This window comes from Saccostrea echinata, unplaced genomic scaffold (assembly GCF_033153115.1).
Source record: "Saccostrea echinata isolate AGI-Se365-2 ecotype Australia unplaced genomic scaffold, CSIRO_AGI_Sech_v1 ptg000018l, whole genome shotgun sequence".
NCBI lineage: Eukaryota > Metazoa > Mollusca > Bivalvia > Ostreida > Ostreidae > Saccostrea > Saccostrea echinata.
Genome location: NW_026889767.1, coordinates 3,772,023 through 3,785,789, shown reverse-complemented (window position 1 = coordinate 3,785,789; position 13,767 = coordinate 3,772,023). Strand labels below are relative to the sequence as shown.

At 31.4% G+C, this 13,767-nt stretch overlaps 1 protein-coding gene across 1 annotated transcript in view; it reads right to left on the bottom strand.

Moving 5' to 3' along the window:
- LOC133189382 (uncharacterized) overlaps positions 1 to 13,767 on the bottom strand; it is a 433,972-nt gene that overhangs the window by 318,470 nt on the left and 101,735 nt on the right. Inside the window, exon 10 of the mRNA XM_061324761.1 lies at positions 2,303 to 2,443. Within this exon, the coding sequence (XP_061180745.1) occupies positions 2,303 to 2,443 (141 nt within the window). The remainder of the gene's footprint in view (positions 1 to 2,302; positions 2,444 to 13,767) is intronic.

Sequence of the window (13,767 nt, the reverse complement as noted above, 5' to 3'; positions counted from 1 at the left end):
TCAAATGATAATAGGATACGTAACTTGTTAAGTGAAAGAATAAGTTAGAGAATAAAATGTTTTATTTTTTGTCTGTTCATGCAGGAATGAACGGTTTCAGCTATTGCACATAAAAAATGTATAATCTGCAGAACCCTTAATCAATTGTCATGTAAAAATTTTGCATAAGAAATTTAAAAAAGAATGTAAAGGACACAGTATTATCATAAAAGGAAGAAATTTTGTTGCGGTTGATATTTGTGTCTGGATAAATAATCGTAAAAAGTAGATGAGAGTACTTAAATTATTGTATTATTGAACTGTACATCACCATGATCACTTCGTATCTAAACAAGTTTAAGTTAACTGAGTTAGGGGAGTGGTAAATGCTAGTGGTTTACAAAAGAAATATAGGAGAACATTATCAGTGGGTATTAATATAAAATAATTAAGTCAACACAAAGAATTATTTTAAAGGTGTAAAATCAAAATCATATAGATATGATCGATTTTTTATTCAGGTTCCTTCGTACACACAGACATAGAGAATTGAAATATTGTAGCCTTTGAAAAAGATAATTGATTAAAGATTAATTAAAAAAAAAAACAAAAAAAAAAAAAAAAAAAAAACTTTTAAATAATCTTGACTCGGGTAATTTCCTTTTCTATCAGACGTGAAATGGGAATATCACCCCAAAAATGCTTGCACAGAAGTAACATAAAAAAAATCTATAAAAAATAAAAAATGTCATGACAGATTTTTTAAATAATGCAGCCATTTACTAGAAATAAGGCTTTCTATTTACTTAAAAATCTTTTAGAAATACACAAAAGGAAATAATAAATAAAATGAGAAAAAAAAAAATGAAAATCAGTTTTAGGATACTGAGTTTTTCAGAAAAGGACAGGGTAAAACTGTATCGTACAGTGAAGTACAGGATAGAGTACTGTGGAATACTGTGCTGTACTGTAATGTACAGTATATGTGTACAGGGATAAACAGTAACGTACTGTGAAGTACAGTAATCTGTACAGCTAAAATCTGTGACGTACAGTGGAAAGCAGTGACTGCGTACTGTGGAGTAATGTGGAGTACTGTGATGTACAGTGGAAGCGTACTGTGAAGTACAGTGAGGTGCTGTGAAATGCAGTGCTTCTGTACAGTAATGTACTGTAATGTACTGTGTTATACAGAGGCAAGTACAGTAATTTACAGTGAAAGTACAGAGTGTATCAGAGATTTTCAGAGAATAATCAGAATATCAGGGGATTTTAAGTCCAGTAGTGTATATTTACACCTTCCAGTAAAAATTAATAGATTTCTTTTCTAAATTTCAGGCATGTGCCTATCAAACAGCAAAAGCAAACTGATACACTGATCAACGAAATAACTCCCCCCCCCCCCCCCCGCACACACACACACACACAAACACACATACGTGACCACGCGCGTTTCTAATTTGCAATACCTATGATTTGGATATCAACTGATTTTAAATGGCCAATGAAATCAATATATGATAAAATCAGATCTAATGAAAAAATTAGCATATGTTTATTTTTCCTTTTGTTCATTTTTTTGCATCTGTTTTCTTCATCCAGTACTCAATTGAAAATTATTCTCAACCTGACTCACTTAAAAGTGTGTTATTACATTTTGTGTTGTTGCATTTTGCATAATCTCGACGCAAAATGTAACAACGCAAAATGTAAAAACATACTTTTTAGGATTATCACATTTTACATTATTAGATTTGCGTTGATCTCGACGCAAAAATGTAGTAACGCAAAATGGATAATCCTAAAAAGTATGTTTTTACATTTTGCGTTATTGCATTTTGCGTTGATATGGACGCAAAATGTAATAACGCAAAATGCAATAATCCCGGTTTATTACATTTTGCGTTGTTATTACATTTCGCGTTGTAACAGACCAGGTTTTTCAACAACCTGTTCGAAAATGCGATGGGCCTAATAGTGATCCATATAGCCTACCTGTTTTATAGTTCTATGAAAGAGAATTTATTTACGAAAATCTTCTAGAGAAGAAGAAAACGCTTCAACTCGACATTTAGATATATCGAGGACGTTTTATTAATTAAAAATGGTTACTTTCATTCAAATGTCGACTCGATATATCCTACTGAACTCGAAATAAAAGACCCCACAGAGTCGGCCACATCTGTTTCATATTTTGATATTTTACTGATTATAGACAATCACGACCTACAAATATATGTAACTGGACTGTATAAGTAAATAAGGATAGAGGATTTTAAGTTTTAGTCTCTAAGTTCGAAAATGAAAAAAAAAACCTACTTACTTCCATTGCAGTAGGAATTTATCCATCCGTCTGCACAGCCTCCTAGACAATATCCGTTGATTTTGTTGCAAGGTATTCCTCCTGCACAGTGTCCACTGCAATTAGACCTGCACTCCATGCCAAAGTATCCGTTATCACATTCTGAAGTGATAATAAAACACATATGCATCTAAGAATGCAATCATCGATAGGTGCAAATGCAGTTACTTTGACTGAATTTTGTATCACTTGTCTTCAACAATCCTGATTCACAATTTTAGAAGGAAAGGAGCCTGTAACGTGGTAACATTCCCAGATTTATAATGCGACATTGCCTCTTTCAAATAAGTATTTCCGATTGTGTTTGGAATAAAGGGTTCAGACAAAGAAATTAAACAGGACAATTTCTATTTTATTTCTACTGATTATAGACTCAACGTAATTGACAGTGACACTAGTATATGGAATTTTGTTAATGACTCATTGTTAAGATTTGGATTAACCCTTGTACCCTAGGCGTGCAAGGATTACTCTAGAAATGAAGCATGCTATGGAGGCAGTCATCTCGGTTCTTCACATACCCCATGTGCAATACCATTTTATTTTTTTTTATCAGCAGACATACATATAACAAATAAATGATTGTTAAATTTGCCACTAATTCACAGGAAAACTAGGAGTAACAAAACAGTGTAACAAAAATTTATTAAGTTAACTATGATAGTAACCTATAGTTTACTATTGTTAACTATAGTTTACTATAGTTAACTACAGTTTACCATAGTTAACTATATTTAATGCTTTGATAATTTGATTTACTATGATTTTCTTTTTCATTTTTGGGAGTTCGAAGATAATAATCTCTTAAATTCCATAACACTTATATAAGATTTGCAAATAATTTGTGAATATACAGGTATAATTTTTCCATTCAATATAAAAATGTTCATGTATGGATAGGGAAAACTATAGTCAACTTTAGTATTTTTTTGGCGAGAGATAAATTGGTTCCACATTTAAAGAGCTAAAGCCACGAACCATCAAATTTGGCCCTGTGTTTTTCACAAAAATAAAGTTTCGATTCAACAAGAGTACTATACATTAAATGTTAGAGGACACCATACTTGTTTTCCATACGTAACTTATTTTGTTAAATAATGCGCCATTAGGCACGTGCGACGGTTGGAACATGCGACGGTGTGATAAAAACGTTATAAAATTTTTTCGACATATTTTCCAAAAGTTAGATGTAGCCTCAGTCAAGAACAACTTTTATACTTACCATAGATATAGATATTGCCGATGCAATTTTTTATGCTTTTTATCGTTGTTGTTCGTGGGTGTGGCCAATATAAAATTTGATTTTATATTTAAATTTTGATGCATCAAATAATCACTAATTTGTGAGTCAATCGTTAACATTCAATTCATACAACAATAAAAAAATTATACATTTCACAAAATATGTGAGAAAAGCAATTTATTCTTCGTTTAAAACGCTTATTGTGGAAAAAACCCTAAGAATAATCATTTTCTGAAATAAATATCTGGCAAAACATGGTTTTTATTGTGAATAGGTCCATTGTACATGACATTACTAATAATACGTCAGTTGTGACGTCATAAAGGCTCTAAACTACTTGGAATGTTGCTGAAAAGTTTTTTATGATCTCAAATGCTGTCATTATTGGTATGATTTAAGCCCAACTGGATGATACCATCAAATTATTAATTAACAGAAATTCACGCCAAATTGTTTTCTTTACTCCCCTTAAGAGCATGTCTACGAGAAAACCATGCAAAAAGTGGTGGGAGCAAGGTTCTCCAATCAACTTCATGTTTTGTGTGTGAATTTCTCATAGAATATGAAATATTTTGCCACTAAAATTTTTTCAGTATGGTCTCACTTAATGGGGTTATTCAACGCTGTTACTAAAAATAGAATTGTTGTCCTTACACAGGATGAAAACGGGATTATTTTAGGATTTTATATTTAAAAATTCAGCATTTAATTTAATAATGATATAAAATATCCATATATGGTAAAAGGTAACAAGATACACTTGTTTCAGTAATTTTTTCTTAATCACAAACTGTGCCTCCGTTTAAGTGCAGAAAGGTCACAAATCTGGCATATTTCCAGATTTAAAAAAAAAAAAACTGGTGAAAATATTCACTTTTCAAAAACCTATAACTCAGAAAGTGACACTTAGAATTAACTCAATCTCATGTCTGTCTACATTATTTAAAAAATTGGTCTTTGGACTCTTAAGTTTTTTGTCTATATTTTTTACTTAAAGTTGGACATTTTTTTTTCAATTTTCAAATTATCTCATCCCTGAACTTCAGCAACGAGTTTCATAATGGCTTTTTGCTTAGTTAACTATTTTCAAAAATTAAATTTTGTTGTTGAAAAATATCAGCATGGAGTACATTTTCTGTTTTTAACCAATTTTAAGTATTTCTTAGGGGGTTGAATGGGGTGGGGGGTGGGGTGGGGGGTAATTACCAGAATTCTATAATTTTATGTTTTCTTTGAAAAGGATGACATTCACATACTTCTTAGCACCTGTTTGTCAGTCATAGACCAAGTGTTGTGCTCTCTTATCTTAAAAAAACATTTGCTTGACAGACAATAAACTTAGTACACTGGTACCCAGTAATAAGTAGATGTCCCCTTTTAATTTGAAGATCACAAGGTCAAAGGTGAAGGGTTATACTTCTCTAGATATACTAGTATGTAGATTTTAATCATTCAAAAACTAGAGGACCCATTGCTTGACTGACATCAAATTTAGTACACTGGTTTGTTGAAAAGTAGATGACCCCTCTAGATTTTGAGGTCACAAGGTCAAAGGTCAAGGGTCAAACTGGACGAAAAAGAATACATACATTTCTTAATTTCTTAAATTCACTACACTTCTTTCCTACAGAGAGATGCCATTTTTCAAACTTTAGGACATGTTGCTATGGTAACCATGACACGTAGCAACCAATTTTTGCCTGATTTGAGTTTACGGTATCAAAGACTTTTATTATAGAGAGTTTGGAGAAATTCTGAGACTATGCGTGCCACAGCTCCTATATAAAAGTTCAAGTCATTACAGAGAATGGCTCTTAAAACATCTATACAAAATACCCTAAAATATTGGTCACTACGCAAGCTTCTTCAATCATAAACTGTCTTTTTTCTTTTTATTTCTCCATTACTGGTACACCATCTGCAGGTTGACTCCGAGGGCTCAAGCTTTCAAAAGATATGAGGTGTACCCAAACTATTCTGTACAGTATGACCCCATTTTCTTCCTCTGTAGCGTCCAATAAGTTCTGGAGAAAATTTAACAAGCACTGAAATTTTCACTCCTGGTGCAAAGAACAACTGGTCTGTCTCCAAAAAGACTTAAAGTAGTACTCAAAGCATGTACCTGTAACAAAGGACAGTTTTTAGATTAAATTGAAATAAACAATACTAGACCACGTATTCTAAGATTTTTTTTAGATAAATGTCATATTTATGATAATGCTGCATTTATATATTCAATTTAAGAAAATGTAATCAAATGACTTGGGTGAAATTCTTCACAAACTCTTCTGGCTATCTTTGTAGAAAACAAGAGCTTCTAATCTTCTTTGAAGCAAAGTAAGAGAGTAGGGAAAAACTGCATGTGGCAAATCGACAGACAGACATGGCAATTCCTATATTTATACTTTCTCTATACTTCTCTGTTTACAGTATATGAATTGCAGTTAGTGTGTGATAGGATTAAATTTAATTTGAAGAAATGGATTGTGTTATAACATATCTTTACCATTTTCTCATCTTTTCAAGCAGTGGCAAGTAATTGGTCATGTTGCATCTGCACTGTCTCTCCTCTTCTTTTTTCTGGATTCTGTAACTACATTGGAAACCCTTCCTACTCATTCTTTATAGCTCCACAGTGGAAAATCCCATTGTAAAGCTGAGCTCTTACCAGGGAAATGGATGTGAATAATCTGAAATTGCACAAGAAATATAAGAATGAAACAAAATGTTCTTTAAAAAGTATAATTTCCCAGTCTATATTTATAATATTAGTTGTTTTAAACACAAACCTGTCAAGGAACACATGGTGACCTTTGAAATTGAAAAGTCTGCACAAGTGTTTGACAACTCTTTTTCCTCGTGATCTTCCATGAAAAAAAATGAACTTTTCCATAAAAAGCCAATAATCATAACAGTAGCCATTTTCATCACATCTCATAAATATTTGAAAAAATATATTGTGTTTCATTAGATTTCTTTTAGCTGCAGAACTGTAGCTCTCCGAAAAAAAATTGACAGACCGGAGAGCTACAGTGCCACCCATAGAAAAAACTGTATATTTATTGCGCACAAAAAGTTGCTCTCGGTTCTGGATTTATTTCTCCAAATTGTTACCTCAACTGCACAAAAGCTTGATTTCAAAAAATTCCTTAGACCTCTATCAACTTCTTTTGTAGTTGACATCTTTACCAAGCGCGTTTGGCCGAATTGTCTAGCCACACAAAATGGCAGTATTAACAGGCGAAATTTTGGATGGTCTTAATTTCAGGCCCAGGAGCGCTATTAACAAAGATTATAGGAAATGTTTTGATGTGGGAATAGTGCAAAAATGTGTTAGGAACACATGGTCAGTAAAATTTTGAGATTGCAGTTTAAAAATACGGAGAAATAAATCGAAAAACAGCGCATTTTTTGTGCGCAATAAATATACAGGTTTTCCTCTGGGTGGCACTGTAGCTCTCCGGTCTGTCAATTTTTTTTTCGGAAAGCTACAGTTCTGCAGCTAGATTTCTTTATAATCATTCATCCATCATATGAGGCATTACTGGTGATTTAATTGACAGTGAAGATCCCCTATCCAATTCTTGATTTACCCAATTACTAAACAATCTTCGAAAACACCTGGACCTATTCAACTTCTCCCTCCCTCTTCATCACCCCAAAAAGACTACATATTTTATAATTCTGCAGATGTGAATATGTCGCATATGTATTTTGCCATATTGTTGAATTTATACAGATATTTTTATTGCTACCAACCTTGAAATATCTCTTGACAGGTTTGTTAGGCATATATTGTCTTGCAAAAAAATCTCTTGTATATAATCATGCTCTCATCAACAGCTTGTTTCATTATTTTTATTTTTTTTTTTACATTACATATTTATAAACCAATACCCAAGTACCTGTGTCAAATTCAAACAATGTTGATTCCGTATCATCATCACTACATCCGTCTCGCTACCAAATGAATGTTCGCTGTCAGAATCATATTCATCAAAATCAGAGCCAGAATTCGAAAACTCGTTGACAATTTATGCACCTGAGTCTTTTTCTGAGGATGTACAAAACGTCGCAGGAAGCCATTATGTTTACAGGTGGTTACGGAACTGTACATCGATCCCGATGGATTTCATAATTTTTTTGACTTCGTATTTTTGGTATAAAAACAGTATTTTTTTTTCAATAGAACGATATATCAAACATAAATCTACTAGAACAAAAGATGATTATATATTTTTTTTATAGTTCTTTCTTTCTTTGTCCAATATTTTGATATTTTTACATGCATAATGATATCGTGAGGTAACATTTTAAAATAATCCTGCCAAATTAAAATACTTTTCCTTAATTATAATTAACCTGTTCATTTTTAAAAAAATTAAGTAATAAGTTTCAATTTCATTAGATCGAGGTTTTCTTTTCTAAATTCATGGATTTCTAAGGCTGTTATAAACATGATAAAATGCTGTGCCAAAAATTCAACACGTGTCTTACCACTGCGTTGATTTCGACCACGACAAAAATTGCTCGAATAGTGCGCGAAGTTTAACTCTAGCTTGCAAAAAATATTGTACAAATAATAAAAGAGAAATCTGTACATTATTTTATTGTAATTATTTTTTTCTAATGATGCAAGAATTATCCTAATATTTGAAATACTTACGAAGTTATGAATGTTTGTTTACACTATAACTATACAATTATCATATGCCATGAAAGGGGTTAAACTGATAAGTTTTGGTCACATTCATGTATTTTATAGATAGGCCACTAGTATGTAACAAATTACATTCACAGGAAGGGACAAATTTCTTAAAATCACACATAATTTATGCCTAAACGATTAGATGACAGACATCCGTTCGTAAACATAATATCATCATCGACCTTCTCTACAGAAGAGTGCAACAAGGGAGATAATTCTTACAAAAATCTAAATAAATTGTAAAATACGTTTTTCCCCGGGAAAAGCAGGGAAAATATTTATTTATAGCTTTTATAAAATTCAAAATGATTTCTGTTGTTTATATCTGTAAATATATTACATGAAATTAATTTAAATTACTTAAAATGTTAAGCTTATAAAACCCACCAATTTTTCTATCATTTGAATTTGAGATAATTTCATTATGATGTAACTTTTATGTCCTTGGGAGTCCAAAGGTGGATTTTACATATTGCTGAGATAATGTCTTAGAGGTTTCTAATTGCATAAAATTCTGAAAAAGAAGCGTCACTTTCTTAGAAATATTTCCTTGAAAATTGACAAAAAATGAATCATTATCATTTCTTGGCACCATGCCAATATTTGTGCTCTTGGGACAGCGTTATATATAGGGATATTACAAAAATTTTGATTCCAACTTAATTTTATGACTCAATTTAGTGAGAAAACATTCCCCTTTTCTTCTTATGTTGTTTATTCTTTTTACTTTTAAATATTGAAATTGTCATTTTTACATCAACTTTTTTTGCGTTTTTCCCTGGAATATTGACCAGAATGAATTATTGGCTGTTACTAAAAATAGAATCAGCCAATGCAAAAGTAAACATCATATTTCTGACTCTCATTGGGTGTCCTTTAAGTTAATAATAAATATCAGTTTGTTCTTGAGACTCCCTACTGCAGCCTATTTCTCCATTTGCATGGTTTTCTCATAGACATGCTCTTAGCACAATACCCCCATGCCTGCTTTATTAAAGCTGTTATTAGACCTTCAATTTTACATTTAAGCATTTTTTATTGATATGTTTCTTTTTATTTATCTATTTTTTATATTCTTGAGACAATTTTAATACTATTGTGCGTGTTAGTAGACATGACTCAAATTGTAAACAAATTAATAGAGGATGTAGCAAAGATATCACGCTAGACCTTTATAAAACAAACGAAATAATAAAAACGTGGCTTGCTGTGCAAAGTGAAAATTGAAAAAAAAAGAAAAGAAATTAAAAAAAAAACGCATTTCGATAATCATCTACATTTCGGCTAAACAGAATCTAGGTCACGGGCGCGGGTTCATCAAGTGCATTTGTTTTGACGAAACCCGATATGGGTAAATACATACTATAAGTATATATCATTTTGTACCAGCATACATAAGCCATCGATATAATAACTGTATTTAAAAAAAAACCTCTGAGATGATTCTTTTGCATGTACACAAAAGGGTAAATTTCCATCCTACTTCAAAAGCATATATACATATATTTTTCAATATGTCTACATTCAATAAATTCGAAGTGAGGATATTGATGATGCATGTGTACATATAACACATAACTGATTTTGTCATCATTTGTGAAACATAATCCAATTACACCCCAGTGAGCAAAATGCATAAAAAATATCAGAGTATGCCTTAGAAATCCAGTATAAAATGTTTATGAAATCCAGTATAAAATGTTTTTACTGTTCTCCAAATATTTCAAAGTTACTGTCACAATTTAAGTAATTTATGCTTCTGATCGTCAGTTAGTGGAAGGGTAGTGGTTTTAAATCTATTTAGACAAAATAAAGAATAAGAATAAATAAATAAAATAAAGTACACTATATATCAATTACTCTTAAGATTTTTTTTTATCTGCCACGGTGACCATTTCTTTATTGTGACTGTAAGTGTAGGGTTTGTTTTATCTAAGAATTCAGCACCATGAAAACTCAGAGAGAGAGAGAGAGAGAGAGAGAGAGAGAGATTCCTTAAAATGTGTTTAAAAATCAAAACATGTTCTTTGAAACATATGAGCGTAAGTTGTTTATAGCTGGTTATTTTAAAGCCAACGATGTAATGTTTTGTTTTTGATAATACATGTAATAATAATATTTTTAATCTATTGTCAGCTTATTCTGGTATTGTACGCTTTTACCTCTTTCCTTAGTATTAATTAATTATTAGTATTATGATATGTAGAAAGGACTTATTAGGGGTAGATTCAAGACTTTCAGTTGAGGTTGAAAAAAAGGAAGGTGTCATAAACTAATGACAGCAAAACTTGCAATTAATGTAATTATTTAAAGTTTAATCCCATAAGTTGTCTTGAATTAACTTTCTTTCTTGTTTATTAATAGAAATCAATCTAGATGTTGAAAATTGCTGAAGACTTTCTTACTCCTCTCATTTTTTCCTCAGTGAGAAGGGGGGTGGGTGCCTGGTGCGTCACCACCACTGTGTACGAAAAAAATATTTCAAAAAGAAAACTGAAAAGAAAATGTAGGGACAGCTCTCATTGTTTCTGCGGGTAAGACCTTTTTAAGCAAGTTTTTGTTGACTAAAATCAATCTCGCGCTGATTGTAGGACAAAAAGACAAGGATAAATGAACACCTATACATGTGTTTCACTTATGAATGTGACCCACATATCAGCAATATAAACGCAGCTCTACTTTTTTTATAACCACAAAAAGCATTATGTGCAATGATATCGAAATTGGGGATTTTACACTTTATAGTTACGTATGCTAAAAACGAATATTTGCTCATGTTTAAGCATTTTGAACATTTATATGGAAAATAATCATATTATTTTCGCAGATTTCTATCTTTACTAATTCCTTGCAGTAAAGATATTTGGGAGAGAAATATTTGCAAGAGAAGGGGGGGGGGTCTAGCAAATACGATAAATATATAATAATGAACAGGGCTGATTATTTTCTGCTTTAGCCTTAAATTAGTGATTTTTTAATAGATTTATCTTTCTTAAGAATAATTTTTTTGAAATGTATTCCATATTACTCCAAAGAAACTCACATTTAGGGCGACAATGTTTTAATGAGTTCTGTTCACTAAATAAACCATTCTGATAAGTTGCGACATCCCTTTTCAATCAATCTATAATTTTCTATGTTTCTGTCTCGTAAACGACGTTCAAATTATTGTTACAAATGAATACAGTAAAAGTCATTTAGTACGAACACGGATATACCGAATTTACAGATATAGCGAAGTTTTTTGCAATCCTTAGAAGTTAAAAATAACAAAATGTACATCTTTTATAGCAAATTTTCAAAGATGTCAATTTTTGAAATATTGAACTGATATATTAATTTTGTAAGTATTCATATTTGAAACTCAATTCATCCGAAAACTTTTGCACTCCAATGTAAATGTTGTATTTTATACTTAATTACTGTAAATGGAGATTAGAAACAATACCTTCCAACTTTTTTACTTCCCCCGTTTTTTCCAAATCATTTAGATCTTTTATATGTTAAAATGCTCACAAGGTCAGGATCCAAGAATTTCGGATTAAAAGTCTATTTCCATTTCAACAAATATTTTTTTTTGCAATTACTTCTATTCAGTCATTGAATAACATTGTGGCTCTTCAGTTTAGAAACATTCGTTTTAAGATCATTTCAGGTATCTTGTTATTTTTTTTTTCTGATTGCCCCCTTCCCCACTTTGAAAAACAAACTTCGTGCCTGGACGCGCATTCCAAAGATACGCTTAATATTTGCAGGCGAATAGGAAAAAGTCCGGAAAACAAAGTTGGACAGGCTATCGTCATTTGAAGCAAGTCGTATGTTTTTTATTGATGTTCGATACTCAATACTTACATGTAACTAGGAGCGATGCATCGCACAAAAATGTGTTCAAGGGATAGAAATACAATGTTCCTTCTTAACAATTATAATAGCATAGGGACCAGGTAGAGTGAAAATTTTCCGAGACAGTCACACAGATTATTTTTACTGTACATGTATCTATAAAATTCAATCAGTTAAACACGCAGTTGCCATCAAGACTGAGATGTGAAATCAATTTCCAACTGCTCTTAATTGTCTTAAATTAATGATGAGCTTTATTAGTAACTGTAGTGTTCTCTTGTACCAACGACACAGGTTCAATTCAATGTCTTTATTAACATGGACACATTCTGGCATTGTATAACAAAGTCCTTGTCTCTGACATAGTATGACAAAGTCCCTGTTTCTGACATAGATTGACTACAAATGAAATGTAAATATAATAAATACTTGTACTCAATACAGAATATACATATAATGTAACCTTTTATCAATATAAATCATGACACAAAAAGTGCTCCTTATATTAAACTTTGTAAACAGTGGTAATATGACAAATTCCTACTCAAATTCAATGTAACAAGTAAATGCATATAGCAGACAGTATGTAATAAATAATTAATATATAATTACCGTGATGTATGTCTGGTACTTTCAGCTAGAACACAACAAACTACTGCACTCATTGATCTAAATATGGCGCTCGTGCATTTCTCAACATTTGATAAACGTATCATTCTGATAAAATTGGAATGCACAGATATCGAAACTTACGGACGAAATTGGAATTCAAAATAAAATATACAGATTGTCCATTACAGTAACAAAAATGTCCATCCCAGTTGATACTAGTTTTAATTCAAAGTCACAAATGTAAAATCGCTCAAGGTAATTTTTCCGCCCTACGACGTTACGTTTCAAAAATGACGTTCTACTAGCATTTTCTTTTAAAACACCGTCATACTTCAAACTCTCTTTTTCAAAAAATATAATCGATATCAAGAAAAAAAAAACGGCAAAGAAAAGCTAAAAGTCTACACTATCAAATGACAAAACCCCGTTACTTTTTGAGACAGGGCCATTTTTGATGGTTCGTGGCTCTTGCTCTTTAACTTAAAGTTAGTAGATAAAAAAGATAGTAGACAAATGCTATTATTTTCTTAAAAATGACACACTGCCAAATGTTTACATTTCTTGAAATAGACTATAATTTAGTAAATGTATAAAACTTAGAACAATACGCACTATTTTACTGAAGTTATAGGTGTAAATAGATAACATGCAAACCGCAAAGCACAATCTGGCATTACAGTCATTCTACGATAAATGGACCAATTCAGAGTAAAAAACATGGAAAAAATAATTGTTTCAAATAGCAAAATGGAACATCATAATTCTCTAAAGGACATATCAGTGAACTAGAAAACAAAGAATTGTCCACGAATCTGGTATCGTTAAATTTTTACAACAATTTCAGGATACCATTGATTTTAATGTAATATTACGGAAGTTAATGCTTGATCAAGCCTTATTTTTTTTTTTTAAATAAAGCTGAGTTTGACCAATTTTTCGTTTCTGATGCTCAGTAAAGAACGCTAAAGTATGATTCATGAAGTCTCGCATGAATCCGAATTTAAATTAAATTTTCGGGAA